General features: G+C 48.3%; 2 protein-coding genes across 3 annotated transcripts in view; one reads left to right on the forward strand and one right to left on the reverse strand.

The window, feature by feature from the left end:
- Positions 1-1810: 1810 nt before the first annotated feature.
- Positions 1811-5410, forward strand: SRP14 (signal recognition particle 14). Of its 2 annotated transcripts, XM_054400429.1 has the most exons (5): positions 1811-1857; positions 2340-2412; positions 2972-3084; positions 4279-4311; positions 4669-5410. In XM_054400429.1, the coding sequence occupies exons 1-5, from the start codon at positions 1834-1836 to the stop codon at positions 4756-4758; spliced, it is 333 nt and encodes a 110-aa protein (XP_054256404.1). In that variant the 5' UTR covers positions 1811-1833; the 3' UTR covers positions 4759-5410. The 2 variants fall into 2 exon arrangements, with proteins under 2 accessions (XP_054256404.1, XP_054256405.1); XM_054400430.1 differs by lacking the exon at positions 4279-4311.
- Positions 5411-6274: 864 nt separating this feature from the next.
- The window catches only part of EIF2AK4 (eukaryotic translation initiation factor 2 alpha kinase 4), a 38848-nt gene continuing 24128 nt past the window's right edge, over positions 6275-20994 (reverse strand). The window contains exons 23-39 of the mRNA XM_054400782.1: positions 19880-20001; positions 18828-18877; positions 18575-18743; positions 17976-18092; positions 17247-17312; positions 16523-16693; positions 15781-15915; positions 15567-15674; positions 14714-14842; positions 13889-13975; positions 13113-13225; positions 11699-11757; positions 10560-10657; positions 9451-9519; positions 8882-8926; positions 7662-7786; positions 6275-6645 (exon numbers count right to left, since the gene is read on the reverse strand). Of these exons, the coding sequence (XP_054256757.1) occupies positions 6591-6645; positions 7662-7786; positions 8882-8926; positions 9451-9519; positions 10560-10657; positions 11699-11757; positions 13113-13225; positions 13889-13975; positions 14714-14842; positions 15567-15674; positions 15781-15915; positions 16523-16693; positions 17247-17312; positions 17976-18092; positions 18575-18743; positions 18828-18877; positions 19880-20001 (1718 nt within the window). The 3' untranslated portion in view covers positions 6275-6590. The remainder of the gene's footprint in view (positions 6646-7661; positions 7787-8881; positions 8927-9450; positions 9520-10559; positions 10658-11698; positions 11758-13112; positions 13226-13888; positions 13976-14713; positions 14843-15566; positions 15675-15780; positions 15916-16522; positions 16694-17246; positions 17313-17975; positions 18093-18574; positions 18744-18827; positions 18878-19879; positions 20002-20994) is intronic.

A 20994-nucleotide genomic window follows, 5' to 3' on the forward strand; every position in this document is an offset into this window, starting at 1 on the left:
AGAATAACCACAGCTCCTTCCCCATTGTTACTGAAGAGCAGTGGTACAGAAGTTAGGAGACCAGTTCAAGGCCACATGAGCCTCCTGTGCTGAGTTCAAGAATCAGGACTCAGGTGACAGTTGCAGTCCCTGTATTTCAGCTATGAGACCACCACCTTCTTTTGGTAAGCAGGGGTGGAAATGCACTTCTGCCTCAGTGTCTGTGACCATAGTACCTTCGACATGGGAGCGTGTTGATTTAGTTTTCCCATTTCTGCCCTTCTTTCACAAGTCACCTATAAAAATTGCCACAATAATGCATCCTCCTCCTCCAGAGCCACCCTTCTCTGATTTCTGACAAAGCAATCTCTTGTCATTTGGAGTTTGTTACAACTGCTCCAGCAACAGGCAGGGTTAAGGAAGTGTCAGCAATGACTCCCTGCAGCCACCTGCCTGCACTGACTGTGGACACCGACTGCAAGTTTCTAGGGGAAGGGACCATCACTTTCTGCAGCTGTATGAGGTTCCGGCCTGTCAGTCCTTCCAGTCACAGCAGTGCTGCTGTCCCCTTACAACGCCCATCTTCAGAAGACTTAACATAAATTCCTCACTTTGGGTTTTATGAGAAAATAAAATTTATTTTTCCAAAGTCTTTCCCCCCCAAAAACAATTGCGAGAGGTGCAAAACCCTCAGGAGGATAACACTATCCACAGCCAGGGAAAGGCAGTGTCACACCTCTGCGCCTCCTGCGCATCCACCACAATGGAAACAACAAACTGGTACATTCTGGTAAGCCAGGCCCGCGCTGGGATGACCTTTCCTGGGGCAGTGCTTTCCTTGTTCCTCAGGCTTGTTCCACTCCTGTGTGCGCAATCACAGCACCCTCTGCTGCCCCTCGCTCAGCCTGCAAAGGGCCGACCACGATCGCACTCGAGAAGGGACCCCAGGAGTGACCAAACCGATTGTGGCAGTGCTGTGTGATAGGTGAAGCAACATCCCCACCGCGGGAGCGGCAGCGCAGGAAGGGACTGCGGCTCTGGCTGGGCTGCAGGCCTGAGCTCCTGAACGAGCAGGGCGAGTTCCTTAGTGGCTCAGTGTCCGAGTTCTTGCCAGGGTCGCCAGGAGCCCTGCCGCACCTCCCTGTCAGTGAGCGCCAGGGGCAGCGCTGCGGTGGCAACTCCCCGCCCTGCCGGGGGACACGGAGGCATCCACGGCCGGCGGCACCCACTCCGATGAACGGCAGTAGGAGCTGGCCTATGACACGACCCACCCCACCCCCCCAAATCCTGCCATTCCTGCGGCGCCCGGCGAAGCGTCCCCGCTCCTCGGCAGGCCCAGCGCAGCCACTCGCGGCAGCGCCGCGGCTGACTCGCAGGCGCCACCGATCCTGGCTGAAGCACCCACAGGCCTGCCGCAGTGTTTAAGCATCCGGAATCCCGGTGCTGCTCCTCCAGGCCAGCGCCCGAGTCGTTTGCCGGGGAAAATCCCCGCAGTGCGACCGGTAGCGGCGAGCCCTGAGTGGTGTAACAAAGGGCGCTGAGCAACGGCGGCGGCCGCAGCGCCAGCAGAGCCCACCGGGGCTTGCCTTTCCCAACCGCCCCGGACAGGGTACAGGTCAGGACACGCAGGAAGAGGCGCAAGGCACCAGCGCACTACCCGCGGCCGCTACCGACCGCACGGCGCCGACGTGGCTCTTCCCGCGCGGGCAGGGCCCGATCACTCTCCGCCCACTGTGCGCGAGGCTCTCCGCGCGCTGCTAGAGGGGTGAGCGGCTGGAGGGGGCGTGGTCTCCCGCGCGGGCCCCGCGTGGCGTGCCGTGGCGTGCGCGCGCCCGGCGCTTCCGGCCGTGCAGGATGGTGCTGCTGGAGAGCGAGCAGGTGGGGCGCCCGCGCGGGGCCTGTGGGCGCTGCCGAGTGTCCGCCGCCGGCTGAGGCGGGAGGGGGCCCCGCCGGGCCCTTCTCTGGTCTGCCCCGGCGGCCTCGGAGCGGCGCGGGGGAGGGGAGCAACGCGCAGCGAGCATCGTGGTGCCGGTGGCTTGGGCGAGGGAGGAGGGTAGGCCAGAAACGCTGGGGCCGCGGTGGGTCCGGGGCCTTAGGCCTCGTTTTCGGAAGTCGGAGCCCTGGGCTCGGCCGTCCCTGGCCGGGACTTCCTATCCTGTGGCTTTATCCTGGGTAAACTCGAGAGCTCCCCTTTCCACGGTGAGTGTTCTCGCGGAACTGGGAGGGCCGGGCCTGCAGTAACGGCGGCGGCAGAGCGAGACGGGGGCTGCTCCCCTGCCAGCGAGGGGAGCACAGGGAGAAGAAATAAACGCCTGTGTGATGGTCTTCAGCCACGGATGGGGTTCTCTGTTCTCTTGCAGTTCCTGACAGAGCTTACCAGACTCTTTCAGAAGTGCAGAACTTCGGGGAGCGTTTTCATAACGCTGAAGAAATGTAAGTTTTAAGTCTGTTACTGGATTGAAGGCATGTTCCTCTGAATCAACAGTAGAGCTGTCAGCATGTATTTAAAAGATGCTGTTGTAATTCAGAACATCTGAAAAACAGATGGAAAAACAGTGTGGAAAAATCGGTCCTCTGAGCTGCAGTGCTGAGAACTTTGAAGAAAGTATTTCCTACAGTCTCAAATACAGACTAGGAGTTTATCATTATTAAACAATAATTGTAATGCCTTAGATTTCTGTAAAAGGAGACTTCCAGTGTTGCTGTTTCTCTGGTTTCTGGCTAGCTGGGACTGCTTAAGGAGTCAAGTGTGCAGGCCTGTAGTTTGGCAGGGCTGCATTTAAAGCAGCAGCTCTCAGGGCAGGGGTTTGAACCCTCCTGGCAGTCGATTTATGGACCAGATGCTGGGGCTGCAAAGGAAGGGGTCTTTGAGCGGTGCAGCAGCAGTGTCAGCTCAGACAGCCAGGAGCTCTGCAGTGCTGCACAGGGCTCCTGAGCAGGAGGCAGGGTGGTTTAGTGCTGCTGAATAAATGCTCTCTGTGCTCCAATGCAGACGATGGGAGAACAAAGCCAGTGCCACGCAAGGGCCACGTAGAAACCTTTGAGCCAGCAGACAACAAATGTCTCCTACGAGCGACCGATGGGAAGAAGAAAATTAGCACAGTGGTGAGTGCCAGCTTTGGGTTAGGAGAATGAGTGACTCTGCTTGGCTTTCATTTACTGCCCCACATGGCAAGTGAAACGTGTCTTTCCATGAATTCCATGAGAGCTACAGACACAGCTGAGGATGGGCTGCTGTACCCCTGACCCCCTGTAGACGGAACTGGATTTTGCTTGGGTGGTACTGCAGGGCAGTGGAAGGGATTCTGCCTGTCTGCAGCAGCAGGTGTTTTGAGTCAGGTGAAATTGTTTGGAAAAAAGGGGGAAACTGCTTGTTGAGATGTGGGCAGATATGGAATCTGCAGGATGAGTGGTGTGGTTCCAAGCAGAAGAGAGGTCCCTGCACACCTATACTCCAGCCTCAGGTGACAGAGGTAGTTTCCTGTAGACCTCAATGGAACTGATGAATATTCTTACAACCCAGGGAAGAACGGAATGTTCCTGAAATGGCAGGAGAGGAATTCTTCTTTCCTGGCAAGAAATGGTGGCCATAGGCAGGCTCACAATTCCAAGGCTTAATCTTGCTGAGCATGCCTATTTTTTTCCTCATTTACAGAAAAGTATTTGTGTTTCAGGAAAAGGGAAAAGCTGAGAACCTGATGGGTGTTTACTTGGAATGAGAGATTGGGAAAGGCTTTAGCTGGCTTTAGGTCTCCTTTGTGATGTAACCCAAGGAAAAATGTTGAGAAATACTTGAGGGAATCTGGGCTTCAACATATTTTTGAGGCCCTACAAGTAAATTAAACCTTTCTTAGAATGTTTTTTCACTTGCTTCCCATTTGAAACAGAGGGATTTGGGAGGTATTCACAGTGAGGGTGGTGAGACACTGGAACAGGTTGCTCAGGGACACTGTGGATGCCTCCTTCCTGGAGATATTCAAGGCCAGGCTGGATGAGGCCTCGAACAAGCTGGGCTGGTGGGAGGCGTCCCTGCCCATGGCAGGGGATTGGAACTGGATGATCTTGAAGGTCCCTTGAAGGACCCGAACCATTCTGTGGTTCTCTCAAGGAAGTCCAGAGGGTTTTGTCAGTGATTGAGTCAGGAGTGTGCTCAGTTTCATCAGTCAATGGAGTCCTCTGCCTTGTCAGTACAGCCACTGAGCTGATCCAGCTACTGCCACGAAGGCTGGCTGAACAGGTGCTGATAACCTGGTCTGCAGTCAGTGCTTTCTTGTTTAACCTCCAGTGTTGTTTTTATAGGTGAGCTCAAAGGAAGTAAATAAGTTCCAGATGGTAAGTTTTGTATTGCCTTCTATCTGCCTTTTCTGTGGGTCCTGGGTAGTGGTCAGTAGGGACCACTGGACAGCTGAGAAGAGGCTGGTTGGGAGCTGACCTGCCCTGCAGATTAACCTTAGACTGCCCCTCTGTTTGCAGGCGTTACATAACCAAACCCAACCCCTACCAAAACCAAAGCCCAAACCTGTTGTTTTGTATGTGACTTTCTGCACAAACGCTTCCAGTGCAGGGTGTCAGAGCATGAGCATCTTGGCTGGGAGAGTGTAGCTGCCCTCCCCAGCAGTTCTGGCTGAGCTGTCACCTCTGGTGTGCTGTCACTTGTGTTCTTCCACTGCTTCCAATTGTGTTTTTCAGGCATATTCAAATTTGCTGAGAGCCAACATGGATGGTTTGAAGAAGAAAGACAAGAAAAGCAAAAACAAGAAGAGTAAAGCCACACAGTGATGGAGCAGTGTCCTGCTGTGCCTACAAGAGACTTGACACTCTCTCAAAGCAAAGTCCATTTCTTTTTGTTTCCACTTTGGTTTTCCTTCCAGAAGGACAACTGGGCTCTGGTCAGGATTGGTTTGAACGGAGGAGAAGGTGCTGTCTGTTGTGCGGCAGGAGCAGTTCACTGAACCTGCTTTACAGCCTGCCAGCTGGTTTGTGCTGGGACTGCTGCTTGCTTTCTGTTGTACCAGTGGGCAGCATAAACCTGTCTGAGGGGTGACCCAGATGCAGCTACCAGGAGTAAAGCAAGGCTGGAGCAGGGGGGTGGGGCAGGTGCCCAGTTTTACAGCTAAGCCTCAGTAGCAGGAGGGAAAGTGGATGCCAGCCTCCCCAGGAACAGAGTTTTCCTGTCCCTGCCATCTTCTGACAGCCCTGCCTACATTTGGCAGTGCAGAGCCAGGCAGCTGTTCCCTCACTCCCTGCTGACCCTGGCTCAGGGTGGGGGGAGGGCAGGGCTGTGCATGGTGTTCCCTTCAGACAGGGCTTACAACTGCTCCTGTCAGCTGAGCTTCAGCCTTTTGGGGATCAGTTTCCGCATACTGCACATCTGAAACAGCTCTTTGCCCTGAGCAGATGTAAAGGGTGACCTGTTCCTATTAAACACAATGAGAAATGGACTGGGCTGTGGCTTGTCTTGCTGAGCTGCTGGGGATGGGGTGGCTACCTCTGCCATTGGCATTGATTCCCCTGCTGCCACCTGCTGTGTTGCCATTGCAGCTTTCACACTGCCCACAAGTTCTCTGGTGTGCCTTTAAAGTTTCTTTACATAGTAGAGCTTTGTCCTCTTCACCACAAGCAGAGGGCAGAGGAAGTAGGGATTGATGCAGTGAGCCTGCAGTGCTAAAGGCACTGCTGTGGGGGTCAGCTCTTTAACCAGGAGGTGCCAGGTGGGGAGGGTAAACAGCAGAAATCCTGAACGGTTGTGCAGTTTGGTGTGGAATGATGGCTGTGCACAGGTAACTGTGGCTGCTGGGACTGAGCTTTGCTCAGCCTCACTTCTGATGGGGCTGTGGTACAGTTTAGCATCAAGAAGATTTCCATCAGTACCATGACTTTAACTTCAGGCTTAATCTGACACCCCATGAGAAATAAGATAGCTCAGTACTTTGGGCGTGCCTCTAGCAGATGCAGGTTACTGTTTAGGTTTAGGCCTGAAACCAGCTTTTCCTGTATCAGGTCTTGTTGCATCTGCCAGAAAGCTGCTGCCTGATCTGAAGGCACAGGCAGGAGAAGCAGAGGGGTGGGCAGGCCTGCAGCTGGGATGGAAAGCTACTGCCTTTCAGAAACTGAAACAGTAGCTTAAAATCCCCAAACGAAACCACCAAAACAACTTCCCCCAAAACACAAGGAGCTTGTACTAGACCTTTGTACCAAAGACCTCCAAAAGGCTCAGTAGCCAAACCTTTTATTAAATAAAAACCCTTCTGAAGTGTAAACCAGTTGGGTAGAGCTGAAGACAATCCAGCTTCTAGCCCTGCAATCGAGTTTCTCCTGGCACTGCTGCTGCAGGTTGACATCAAAGGCCTTCTGACACTGGGACAGGTCTGAGCTGCCCAGCTGCTGCCCTCTGTCAGAGGGGAGGTATTGCCTGACCATGCAGAGCTGGAGGCAGCCTTGCACTTTCCTTGCCCACAAAATATTTCTCTCTGCTTTTGGACAGCCATGTGCAGTTTGTATTGCACATGAAACTCAATCTGGACATGTCAAGAGGCAGCAGTTGCCTGCCTTGCAGTGTTAGCTTTTGATGAACACTTGGTGGAGGCACCCCATGTGAGGTGCTTCAGGCACTAAACCAGGACCTTGTACTCGTCACGGTAGCTGTACAGGATGAGTGCAGGAACCCTGCAGAGGGAAGGAAGAAGAAGAGTCAGCAGTGCACCACTAGCAGAGTCACAACAGAGCAAGCTTGGCTTCCTCTCCACTTACCTTGCCTGCTCAGTGACCTAAAGGCTCTCGGCTAAGCAGCGCTCCCTGTGCAGGCACTAAAATGGGAAGGAAGCCTTGGCCAGGGACGGTGCTGCCTTCACAGCCAACAGAAGGGACCAGCCTTGCAAGCCACAGATACAAAAAAGTTTCACTTCATGCCTAATTGCCTTAGTGAGTATTAGAGATGTACCCAAATTGCTTCAGCTCTGCTAAGAAAAAGCAGTCCAAGTCCACTTGTATTTAAAGTTAAGTGGTACCTTCAACACAGGGTTAAGAAAATACTCTCCATGAAGCTCAGAGCAGTGCCTAAACACCCAGAAATCACTGAACTGCACCACTCCCCAGCTGAAGAGCTGAGGCTTCATACAGGATGTGCCCAGACCTTTCCCTCCTTGGCAGAATGCACAAGGGGACAAGTTGAACCCAAGTGTTTCTTATGCTTAGAAATCGGGAGCAGGCTTTATATGTTGGCAGAGCACACTGTGCATGCTCAGAGCTGGGAAGGCTGCCAGCTGTGCCACATCCCCATTGCATTCCTTCAGAGCAGGAGTAATTTGATGGGCTCAGGAGCTTCAGGTGAGTCCCTGCTGTGAGGACAGTGGGTCTCTGTGCAATAGGAACCCAGCATGCCTGAGTGAATGGAGTTGTTTGCCACTCATCTGACCAGAGCTTCAAAGAACAGCAGCAATGTTTTGGGAGTTCCTGCAAAGCCTGGTAGAAATGAGGCATTCTCATGGCCAAGAACTGCTTTTGCCACAAGTGAGGCCTAGATGAGGAGTAAATTTTTCCCACAGCACTCAAGGAACTCTGCACACTGGCTATTTCTTTTCACCTCAAGGAGTAGGGAAGGGGAGAGCAAGTGAAGAGCAGCTTCCTCAGGACAGAGGGACTGCAGACATGCTCTGCACGTGAAGAGCCTAACAAATGTGTACCTCCTTTCCATCTTGATGGTGTAGATCTCATCACAGATTGCTTGCAAGTAGGAAAACCTCTGCTTTGGCCATCGTGACATCAGCTGTCTCACAGTAGCATCAAAGGCTTGTCTGTCTCCTTCAAGCTGAGGAAAACAATTGCCAAAGAACTGTGACATAAGCTTCCATCCCCTCCACAGAAATGCTTCCCCCAGCAGGAGTCAGCTTCTGAGCACTCACTTCAGTGCTCCTTCACGGAACACCCTTCAAACAAAAGCCACACAAACAACATCTGCAACTTCAGTTTGAAGTTTTGATTTTTGAGCAGATTTCTCAGGAGCTTAGTGCCCAGTTGCTGTCACAGCTTAGCAATGAGAAGACAGAAGCCATGGAAAGGTCTCCAGCAGTTTCATGATGCTGGACAAGCAAGAAATCTGGGGTGTAAGGATGGTCAAAGAGGAATGGTACAAGCTGATGGTGGGCATTGGTACTTTTAGTTTTTTTGAGGTAGAAAGCTGCTATTTATCTCCATGAGTTGGGCAGACTGGGTGGACTGAGTATGCATAAAGTATTCTCAAATGGGGGCTGGCTACCAGAGAAGCACTGCTTGAGAGCAGCAGGTAAAAGGTATGAGAGCACTGAGTCCACTTCCAGGCAGGATGCCATTCCCAAGTTTGTTTTCTGTTGGGGGTGGGGAAGCAGCCATCTCTAGTAACAGCTTCTGACTTCCTAACTTCTGCTTTCATTGGAGGAGGGAAGAGTTTTGCCTTTGCTAGCTCCTCTTCCTCATGGAGCAGTCTGAGCTGTTAAAGGCGTCAATGCCATGCATCCCCTTTTTATCCTGCCTTCCCTTCTCAGATTCTGTCTCCAAGACAACTGCCTCTGGATTTTGGGCCCTCCTTCATTAACAGCTTCAGGAAACACTTTTGTTGAAACTGTCCTTAATGCCTACTTGTTTCTAAAAATGAGCATCAACTCTAATTTCACGTAAGTATTCTCGGGGAAAAGAAAAACCCAGAGCTTTGGCTTAGGACTCCCTTGTGGTATCCTGCTTAACTTGAGCATTTGACAGGATTTTTCCAGCCTCAGTCAAACTCCTTGGGCAGGAGTAGGTTTTAAAACCTAACTCAAACTCCCTTAAGGAAAAGATCTCCAAGAGGGGCACTTTCCAATGGACTCCATCAAGAGCAGCCTTTATCCTGCAGTGTCAAGAGTCTGAATGGCAGTACTCAGTAGCTCACCTCTAAGGACAGGAAGTGCATCACCGCTGCTTTAGGCAGATCAACCTGCAAAGACACCACCAAGAAATGACTGCAAAGCAGTGCTCTTAGCACTCTACCAGCTAGGCACTGGCTGCACTGAAGGCAAGCAAAGCAGCACCTGTGCTGACAGGGCTGGGAACTGACCATGGTTTGAGGCATCTGAAACAAAGTGTTGGTGACAGATGGCATCAGGGAAAGTTCCAGAGGTGCAGGCAAACAGGCAGCACGTTCCCTGGACAGTCTTTTGTGACACAGTGAAGGCTATAGGCCACAGACAAACAAAAGTTGTGCTGCTTTAAATGCAAGAGCAAATCTATCAGGAGCCAGCCATCAAACCTCCCCCAGCCATCAGCACAGCTGCAGCATCTACAACCAACTACTGCAATTCTGCTCCATGCACCTGCCCAACACACAGCATTCAGCTACAGAAGAAACGTGCCAGGGGGCTCCTTTAACCAAACGTGGTTCACTTGGCATCAGAGGGCAACTGAATGCTCCAGTCCAACTCAGAACTTGCACACAAGTTGAGGCTTGTGGCAAATACTTACTGCTAAGACCTCGATCTCACTGGTTCTCTGCTGCAGCCCAGAAAGGAATGTCTGCAGTCTTGTTTGCACCTGGCCACAAAAGAAGGGCAAAAGTAAAACATGTGTCTCTGTGCTGCAGGGTGGAACACCACTGGCTCACAGCTGGTAACAGAAGAGGCTGCCTCCAACACAAGGGTAGAACTGCATCACACTGAAACTACAATTCCCATTTTCAGTAACCATTCCACTGTAATCCCTGATGAGCAGACAGGAAGGAGCCTGGGGCTGTGCCACTCTTGCAGCCATGGCAGAGCCTCACTAACTCTGGTGCTGCAGTGAAGCAGAGAGCAATGCAGGTCACAGTGCCAGCACAGACTGCCTCTGCTTTGCTGAGATCAGAGGAACAGCAGAGCCTGGCACTGGAGACAGGGACTCACCTCTAGCTGGAAAAGGACTACTGATTTGAAATCTAGCCCAAAAGCATGGGTCAAACCTTCTGTTTGGCTCAAAGCTCAGAGAATTAAATCCCCTTCTTTGGGTTCTGAGAACTCTATAGGGTGGTTTTCCTGTTGTGCATCCCAACTCGGCCTGAAAAGGGGCTAAGATTGCAGTTCAGCTTTACCATCTATTCTAAGTAAGTTGAAGCCACTAATCCCAAATGAGCAAACTGACCTTCCTTTAGCCCCACTGAATCCTTTCACCATTGCTGTAACACCACCTTTCAGCCCAGGCTCTGTGAACTTTTGAAGACCTGTAATGTCTTCTTACACCTTCAGTCTGAGCCAACATAATGAACTATGTAGATAGAGTACAAATCCAAGTGTGCTGAACTTGCACCTTTAACACCCATCAGCATTTATTAAAAAGGACAATTCCAGAAGCCTGGCTCCTACCAAAACAAGATTTCTGCTGTCTGTGTACAATGAGGGCTGAGCTACAACGGCACAATTGCCAAGATCCAGAATGCTCAAACAGGTGGTCTTGGCCTTCACCAGTTGCTCGCAGTCTGTTTATTTATAATAAAGAACCAGCAGGACACATTTGTGTGCTGGGTGACAGTGAAGATGTGAATTCTACCATTCCTTAACTTCCAAGGGTCACTTCCTGACAGGTATTTGGGGTGAGTGTACCTGGATCTCCTGACGCCGCCGGGCACTGGCAGACAACTTCTCTGGAGCTATCACACTAACATTAGGCACCACGACAGTTCCATGGGGTTCAAACACACCTGAAATGCACAGACAGGCTTAGCTGATGTACTTCCTTTAGACAAGAAGCAGCAAGAACAGAAAATTCACAAACACCAGTGAGCTGGCATCTGTACAGTGCAGGGCTCTGCTGACACCCCCAGAGCCAGCCAGGAATGGAGGACAGCAAAACATGCAGGGAAATCCTCAACGGCTCCCTTAGGATTCGGAAGAACTGGTTGACAAGACTAAAAAATTTGGGGGTTTGTGTCTGTTCCCTGAAACTCAGGAAAGGTTCCCAATGGCTCACAGAAAAAACTCTGACAAGAACCAGGCAGCTATTTAATGCTCAATCCCACAGAAGAGTGAGTGCCAAAACAAACAGCCCCCAGCTAACAATAACTGAAATCTGAGTAGCAATCCAAACTGCCACTTCTGGTACTCACACACACAAATAAAAGTCAGCGTGATAGCTGAGCATGGCCACCTCTGCCTCAGCCCTAATGCAAGGAGGGGGCCCAAAGTGTTTCTTTCAAAGCAAGCCCCAAACACTGTCTTGGTGCCTAAGCAAAGCATTAACACTGCCAGCTTGAGCCACACAAGTACTGATTGTTGTTATCTACACCCAAACTCCCCTGATCAGATCGAGGGGGGAACATCTGTAGATAGAATGTAAAGGCATTTTCACTGAAGAACAGCAGGCCCAAGTGCAGGGGTCTCCACGGTAGCAATCATAGAACCAGAGAATCCCAGTCCCAAGCCACCTCCTTTTTCAACCATATGCCACCCAGCTTCTCCTCAGCTAGGAATGCCATGGGTTTGGGCTTCTCCCCACTCCTGAATCACTGCGTCAGTGACTGCTTGTCTGTCTGTTGTTCTGAGCACCTCTTTTGGTAGTCTGCAGAAAAATGTTAGCTTTAGGTCGCCTGGAGCAGCAGGAGGTGAGGCAGAAGTGCCTCAGACCAGAGGCACTGCTAGAGAACATTTTTTTCTGACCTTTAACTAGGTTGCAGCAGTATTTCTTATAAAACAGTTTTTAAGAAGAGAAATTTTTTTATGTTCTGTAGGTAGAGACTAAATACCTGAAATATTAGTAAATGATCCCTTTTGATTTGGTACTGAAAGGCTGTCTGAGTTTTCTCTAAAAATAAAGAGAGACAGAAAAACAAATTTACAGTGATGAAGAAATACTGCAACAAGACAGGGTTCCAGATTATCAAACACACTAATTTCATTCCCACAGATACAGGAATTGAAGGGCAGCTCCAGCACATAGCTGCAGAGCAGACTGAAATCAGACAAAATCACAGGACAAAAATCAGACCTAGGAGCAATTTTTGTGGATACTAAACATCTGTATCTGCAAATCATTCATTTAATCATCAATTCCTCACATGTAACACTGAAGCATCAAAGTGGTATTTATACTTAAGATCACACATTCAGAGAAGCTTTCAATAATTACTTTGGATCCCTTCACTCTCCACATTCAGGACTCATTACCAAAGCACTCTGCCAGGGTTAGCACAGTCACTGCATCTCAGCATTACCAAACAGGGGCTGGGCTAGAGTCTCTTCTCAAGAGCTACAAGTAAGGTAACAGAAAGAGCAATTTTCTTTCACAGCCTCTGTTAGATCCTGTAGATCTGTCACAAAACACCAGGTTAGTTGCAAAGTTAAATGCTAAGACTGGGTGAGGCCAGTGAAGGGAGAGTGCAGGGTGGGTGGGTGGCAGGAGGCACCAAGCACCTGACAGACTGCTCAGCTGAAGGCCTTCCCAGCTTACTGATTCCCTTTCTGTTCAGGAATCCTTGTTGGTGTGCCCAGGCCACATCTGTCCATTGCTGCCAGTACATCCGCACACAGCAATGGATCCAGATGTGTGCACGGTTCTGTAGTTCCACAGGGCTGGATGTGACTGACAGCTACACTGCTGGTGCACACAGCTGTGCCCACAGCCTCATGCAGTTTCCCTGCTACCTCCTGTTGGTGACTTCAGCAAAGGCAGGATGATGGGATGGTGCAGTGCACTCTGCTCTTTGCCAGGTGGTACTTCCACCCACAGCATACAGGTGTGCTACAGCCAGACCTCCATTACAGCCCTCTCCACACTACCTCAGAGGGAAAGGGATCTGCTGCTTTCACTCTCTGACCACACAGCACACAGGGGCATGGCCTCCTACTCAGGAAGGGGCACATGCAGCAGTCCTGTTCTCCACACCACGCTGGTGCTCTGGTGGCACTTGAGCAAGACAAGCACTGCACACCTCTTAACATCTGAATGTAGCAGCAGCTGGGGAAGTCAGCCTCTTCCTTCATCCCAATACAACTCTACACCCCAGCCTTTTGCTTTCTTTTCCCCTCAGAAGGGATTAGGCAAAGCTCTCTATCAAACCAAGGTTTAACTGAGCACATCTTAAACCTGCTCCATTAAAGCATCATGCAGTCCTTTCTCATGTGGGTGATCTACACTGGCAGGTGCATGATGCCCCTTACCTGCTGCACCTTTCATCACAGATCTTGGTTTTCAGTTTCTGGATCAGGTGTTCCACTAAGTCAGATTCTAGAATCCTTTTCTCCGTCTGTCTGTCTTTCTCAAAGGACTTCACCTGTGGTACAGTTCAGTGGTTCTTAAGATGGCTGAGTCTTAAAATGGCACATGAATAGGCATGAAAAAATGTAATCAACCACCAGGTGGATTATTCACCTTCTTCCTAATCACCCAGAATCAACAACAGCTCTAACTTCTCAAAAGGTACCATGAGCAGAGGCTGCAGAGCAGGGCAGGTGGTCACTCCTGTGGCGTGGGACACAGCCCAGCCTTTCCAGACCAGCCTTAGAGATGAGGAGAGTGGTTCAGGCTCTGCTGCTGCAGCCACCTGGGGTTTTTAGAGGGATGTTTTAGTTCTGTCAGTCTGGTAGCATGGAAAGCTGCCAGCTGCTAAGATCAGAGACAGCAGATGAATTTTGTAGCATCAAAGAAATGAGGGACAACAGCAACCTTTTTCCACATACTGATGCCAATCACTCAAAGCCAAGCAATGTTTGCACCAATTTCTGGACTTCCTAGAAGAAAGGAGGTCTGTGAGTAACAGCCCATTTAGGGAGGGATAAAAAGCAGGCTTCTTCAGAAGAACTTTCTACTGCTTGGCAGCTGGAACTGTATGTACCCCAATTCCAGCTACTTAAATACTTTTTGAAAACTAAAAGAAAGTAGGACACTAGATTATAAATCTCAAACACCATCAAGCATCCTGTGGTCCCACGCTCACCTTCACGTGGCTCCCTTCTTTATCTGACACAAGAGCCACATAGGTAATCCCAGAACATCTGCAGTACTCCTGCAGCTCTTCCTGGGACTGAAACGGGAACAGGGAAGGAGAATGGAACAGAAATTGGACAGGTTATAAAACAGTCACTTGAGTCATCAAAGCCTCCTGTCCTCACTTAAAATAACTTGATATGAAGCAGTTCACTGAGTGTAAAAACTTCCAAGAGATTCCTCTCTCAGCTTTATTAACAAGCCCAGGAGGTGAAGCTTCTTCATGCCTGTATTTATGCACCTAATGATTCTTAACACCCACAACCTGTTTAAGTCTGCACTAGCCAGAGGGAATGCCCAGGCCCCTGCAGTCCCACTGCCCACAGGGAAGGACCAGCTGGTCCAGACATGTCCTTTATTAAGGGTTAACTCATTAATTCAGAGATCCTACTTGCATCTCTCAGCAAAAGGAAAACTGATTGCCTTGACTGGTACAAAATAAGCTTCTGTTTTGATACATGTTCACTGCACTTAACTGGAGCTAACTGGCCTCATTTCAACCTCATTATGTGACTTTGACCCTTGATTTCAATAGGCTTAACTCCTCTGTGCTCTGAGGAACACATTAAGATCCTCTACACACTTTTAAATACCCTGGGAGGTAGAAAAGAAGAATGCTGCAAGGCCAGTGAGCCTTTCTGAACACTCGTATCTGAACAGCACCCTGCAGGCTCAGCTTTAGGAGTCTAGCTCAACAGAAAGCTCAAAACAATTGAGAAAGCATCTCAGAACCTCAGAGAACAATACAGTTAACACATGGAGATAGAAACTCTACCTGGGACCAGTCATACATGATCTCAGCTGGAATTCCTGCAGTCCAGAGCTTCTGAACAATATTGATAGCTCTGCCCATTGACAGCTGGCCAGCACTTACGACCAGCAGGTCACATGAGCTGACAGAAACCTGAAGGGCAGGGAAAACCAAAGGGGACGACATTAGCCACAAGACCTCCTTCTCCCCTCCAGAAGCCAGTTAAAGTACCAAAGAAGATAAATACACTGACAGTTTTCAAAAGGCATCAGGCTGAAAAGAAGGGGTGAGATCCACCTCCTTTTAGAGCCAGGATCTACCCAAGGCTATTCAAAGTCACTGAAAATGAACCTTTGGAAAAAGCATCTGCACCACCTTGGCTTACACCGTTCCCTTCTTCCCAGCCTGCTCAGCAAGGTTAAGCTGTTCTTAGGAAGTTCCCAACAGCCACACTGCCCAGCCAGGTGCAGCCATGTGACACTCTACAAAGCAGTCCAGCCTCTCAAGTTTACTTCCATCTCCACCTCCCATACTTTGCTAAAGGGAGAGGTGGTAGGGGCCAAGTAACACTTACTGGCTAGATGTCTACAGCTGCAGCCTCCAACTGAAACAATCCTCAGGCTGAGGAAAATGTTCCATTCAGAAACATAAAGGTGCAAGCCTGAAGAGCATCTCTTGTCCTAATTCTTGCTTTACTATATAATTCTGTCTGGAGAAACACAAAAGAGCTCCTCCTGACGCTTGCTGGCTGCTTCAGCATAGTATTAGTTTGGAACACATCTGAACATCTGATTTTTTTGTGCAGCTGTGGCTACAACACAGTCACTGAACAACCAAACAAATAACTTCCCCCCAATTCCCAACAAAAGACACTTACAGAGTCCTCCCCACTGGAAACAGCTGCAGTGATTTTATCTATAGCTATGCTGACTCCAACAGCTGAAGGCACCGGTCCGACCGCCTGCGGCCCTCTGAACTGTGGAATCTGAACAGACAAAGCCAAGAGCAAGACCCAAACAGCACCTTTGCAAAGCCCAGCAAGGTTTGTCATTTCAAACAGCTAATTCATGAGAAGAGAGCTGCTCACATACCAGGTGGTCATATCTGCCCCCTGCTGCCAGAATTTCGGGCACAGTTCTCTGCCTCCGCTTGATGTAGGCGATGAACTGGAAGATGATGCCATTGTGCTGCTGGATCTTGTACACCAGCCCCAGGTTGATGGAGACCTGCCAAAGGCAGATGAATGTCTGCAAGACCTTTACCACTATCACCAGCTGACAGAATTCCTTTCCTCCAAACAGTATGGATTGCTCTCCACAAGGAAGTGTGCCCCACATAGGGAAGCCATATGGAAACAATGCTCATCCCCAGACACTTCAAAACACAGCTAGGGAAATGCTACTCTAATCTTAAAGCATTCCCAGAGACCTAGAGCACAAAAACCCAAACAGCAAGCCTCAAGTCGGGGCAGGGGAAGAAGGGGAGGCCTTTACTAGGAATCAGCTGTCTGTGTCTTTAAAATATTCATAGACTGCTTCAAAAAAATAATAACCTTTAGGTAATGCCTCCAAGCTTAGCTGCAAAATCAAATCAAGTGTGTGTGTTACTAGACAGAAACGAAGTCAGAGACTTCTGACTGAAAGAGGCCTTATTCTGAAATGCCTTTTAAAATCCATGACCACCACAAATCACTGTCAGCATTATTATCAGCTAGCAAAAGACACTTTGATGTGGTTTCAAGATTCTAAAATCTCATTGCTTTATTTTCTGTCGAGTTCCAAGGCCCAGCAGCCTACAAAATCCATTCATTTATTAGCAGAGTATTTTACAAACCTGGAGCTTTATTCCAAACTGCTTTAAGAGATGGATGATCTCCTCCAAATCCTTCATGCCATGCTTCAGCAGCTGAGTGACACCTGGCTTTTGTTTGATCATAGAGTTTAAGAATTGGAACACATTACTGGCCTCTCCCTTCTGCTCAATGAATCTGTAGAGGCGAGAAAGCTACACCACAGAAATCAAATTAGCAACACACCACTTCCAGCACTCAGCATAGCTCACATCTGAGGAAATGAAACATTTTTTTATCTGCTGAGAGTAAACTAGCTGCCTCTTTTTCCTTGGTTTGCCTAGCAGCCTGATTTTGTCCAGTGCCTTGAGGAAAAGAAATGGACAAGTCTCATCCAGGTGTCCACAAGTGAATCTCAACTCCTTCTCCACTTCCATCAACACTTGCAGACAGTTTGGTTTCGGTTTTTCTCTGTTTCACTAGACACCACTGTACACTGTTCGATTCACTTTTTGTCTCCACTGTCTGAAAAGCACATTTCAAAGAAGAAACTTGGGCAGGTGCTGCCCAACGCTACCAATGCCCAAATGCTGCCTTCGAGAGAGAGCAGAGAACAAAACCAGACTGCCTCAGGAGACCGAGATGCTTCGAACAGCCAATGGAACAGTTTCTTTTTTTTATTCTGGCTGATGAAACTGCAAAGGAGATAAAATATTCCTGGCTTATGGCAAGTTACAGGGCAATTAATACTGAATGGGAATTACTTACACTGTTCGATGTGAGAGAAAGATTGCAGAATTTGGCTTCTACTTCTCTTTTAGTCATCTTTTCAGTCTGCAAGAGAAACATACCCAAATGTGGTCAACAAGTAATAAACAGCAGTAAATAAATGACTACTGCTGGGAAGAAGGAAAACTCATCTTTCCAGCACTTGTCAGTAACCTTTGCTTTTACAGACCAGCAACACTGCAAAAGACAAACCCAAACTTTTCACCCACCTTGTAGTGAGGTCACATTCAGCTTGGTTGCAACCACTACAAGCATAAAAATCTCAACTTCGTTGTGAAGCTCTTCTGCATGGATGCCAAAATGTTTATTAAATGAATAACCAACAAAAAGAATAAAATGGAAAAAAAAAATCAAGAAGGCATTTTGATGGAACTGAAAAACTACCTGAATGACTCACGTGAATTTCACACATCTCCTCTGCTTCTCAGGCAGCAAAGAGCATGCATGCTAAAGTTCTTACTGACTAACTTGCCAGTTCTAATTATCCAATGGAGTAATTCTTTCCTAAATACACATTTAGAACTCATCCTAAACCTTCCCAGAAGGAATTAACTGTACAGCCCAAAGACAGGCAGCATTTTTCTGTACCAACACGGTATTCCTGCTTGTGCTGGCCACGGGCTGTTACTCATTTCTAAGGTAGCTCCACAGAATAAGATGCTCTACAGTGATGATTACAGAGATCAGACCAACAACTAAATATCTTACCACAGCATCGTACAAAATGATGTAGACTTGATTGAGCTTATCCTCTGGTATCCCACAGTGCAGAAGTATGGCTTTCAGTATGGCAGTGTGGTTCAAATAAATACTGTAATTCCTTTCCTGAAAAACAGTAAAGAGAAGAAAAAAAACAAAATAAAAAAGGTTTTACTGGCTTCCCATTTTGCTAAAAATAACATTTTTAGCAAAAATAAAATAAAAAAATCCTAACCCTTTAATAGAAGCTCAAAGCTAACTCCACATCTCTCCTTCCACCACCCTACTTTTCAGCTGTTACTAGACTGGCCAGGCTTGTCCCCCTCTGCAGTAATCCATTGCCTGACAGCAGATGTCATTTCCATGTCATTGTAAGGATTCAATCAACATTTCCTTTGCACACAAACCTATGCTTCCCTTGAAGCTTGCCCAGCAGCCATCTCTTTTATTTAAATGGCAGTGTTCTATAGCTGTCAACCAATGTGAACAGTGCTGCCCCTGTTCACCTTACAGGAGCCTCCCTTTTCAAACACACTACACTAAACGTTTACTTAAAATTAAAGTTTCAGGATGGAAAAGAGAGCAAAGGGCATGATTAGAGAACCTACCTGTAGCACTGAAAACTCCTGAATGATCTCTGAAATGGCATAAATTGTTTCTGCTACAGGCAAGAAGCTATTTCCAGTCGAGGTAATGATGTCAAATGCACACTCCAGGAGCTCTTTGGGATGGCAGCGGTCTAGCTTCCGGGGTCTGAACACTCGCTCTATGCAGTACCTGAAGGAAATGTTGAGGAGCAAACTGGCATCTGCAGGGGTCACTCATGAGGCAGCTGTGCAAAACATCATCTCTGTCCCTTACCTTTTCAAGTTGGAGATGTTGTTTCTAGCTATGAATCTTGCAAAAGGAATCTGAAATGCATAAGAGAAATTGCTGGAGCTAACTGTTCAGCCTGGTGGGCTCTGGACCTGCAAGTGAATCACTGTTGTGCAGGAACATTTGTGCCTTAGTGCATGTGTAATACAGCCACAACAAAGTCAGATTAACCTGGCACCCTTGCTGCAAGTTATAAACAAACACATACAGCCCACCACCAAGAGGGACACAGGGACAGCTCCTAATGCCCCTGATGCCAAATGCCCCCTGAACTGACTTTGAGCACATCAAAATTGACAAGCAGGTGATTTGCTGCTTACATAAAGATATAAAGATGCATTTGTTAATACATCTTTGATCAACACATTTCCCAAGCCAAGGAATTCCAACAGAAAGATCAGTTCTGAAGATCTTGCACAAACACATCAGCGCAAATCATGTTGTACAGCTTGGTATTATAAATGCAAAGGAAGGGAATTAGGGAAACAGGGAAAGTCAGGTTCTTTAACCATCAACAAAAAATAGAACTTAAAGCATGGAGGTGTTAAATGAAGAGCAAGGCAATTAGGCAGCATTGCATATGGTCAGGTATTAGTGATGGAGGGAGCCCAAACAGTCTGATCTGAACTGTGCAATCAGCAATGCCTCTCAGGAGCAGAATGATCCTGGACAACACCTGTCTGAGGAACACAAAATTGGACAGACTGTTACCCACATTCTCTATAAAGACATACACAAGAGAGAGGGATGGGACCAGCAGTGACTTCTATCATGTTTGTTATATGGCATTTTTTCCATCTATGTTTAAAAAAAAGGTGTGGGGGAGGAAAATAAAAAGGGCAATGAAAAAGCAAACACAAGTCTGTTTTTCCCTCTGTCATCAGGGCTCCAGCTGCCTAGACCAGCAGAGCACCATGGAATACAGGAACAGACACTGAGAGATGCACAGCTTCAGCCCAAACTGGTGAACCAAAGGTGCCTACAAAGGTCAGAGCAGCCCTGGAGCCCAGCCTTGCCTGCCGAGCTGTGCTACTCACTCTGAGGTCATAAGGAAGCATCACCAGCATCCCGCTGGGATCCATGAGGTAGGAGGCCTCGTTGTGTTCATAGAGTTTCTTGTTCCTGGGCATCAGCAGTGGAGTGTTCAGCTTGATGGCTCCTGCACAAACCAACACAACATTGTTATCTCCCTTGTTGGGAGCTGCATCTGCTTTCTACAAGCTCATGCCAAACCTTGCAGGGCATGATCATCTCAGCCAATACCCTTTAAAAATGACATCATTCCAGGTGTCCTCCATAAACTTTCCTCTTCCACCCTTTAGAGAAAGCCATCAAGCAGGCACACTTTACCTGGCACACTTCCTGGCCTCAGCAGGCAGCCCATAGAGAAACAGATGGAAGCTGGCAGCTCCACAGCCCCAGAACAACCCTCTTTAAAGCCCACCCCTCACAACAGCCTGCACACAAAGCAGAGAGTGACTCCACCAGCAGCACTGCTATGGTCTGCAGGCACTTCCATAGAGAATAAATACTGTTCAGACATGGTGCATACTGCACCTCAAAAACATACCAGAAGTGTTCATGGTTCACTCTAAAGACTCATAAACACCCCTTCTGTCCTGGCTATCTTTTGCATCCACCTATCTGCATGAATCCAATCTCTGCTGAAACTTTACTATTAACAATAATAGCTCTGAGTACTGAGAAATGCTTTGCTGTTTCAAGCTCTGCTGATTCTCAGACAGCTCTTAGGGAAGCTTTACTCACATCTCCACATAAACATTTGTATTAGGAAAACACAGCACCCCCAGACAGGAGGGACTGCTTCTAACTGTTCTGGACAGCAGGTACAATCCAATGGAAAGAAACAGATAACCAAAAGCTGCCTTTTTTTTTCCAGAAGAATGAAAACAGTCTCTAAAATGCTGACAAACACTTCTCAAAGGCTGTCAGGCTTTAAATGGGGGCAAGGGAACCTCTCCTTACTTAACTTGGCATTTCTGGTTCTCTTTTATATTGCCAAGCCCTGACCATGCTACGTTAGGAAATCTCCACTTTCTCTTAGAACAGTAGAACATAAAATAGTGTAACATGACATAGAGTGTAATATAACATGAACCAATGTATATAGCTTAAACCAGTGTAATATAAA

Source organism: Indicator indicator, chromosome 4 (genome assembly GCF_027791375.1).
Source record: "Indicator indicator isolate 239-I01 chromosome 4, UM_Iind_1.1, whole genome shotgun sequence".
In the NCBI taxonomy this organism is placed as follows: Eukaryota; Metazoa; Chordata; class Aves; order Piciformes; family Indicatoridae; genus Indicator; species Indicator indicator.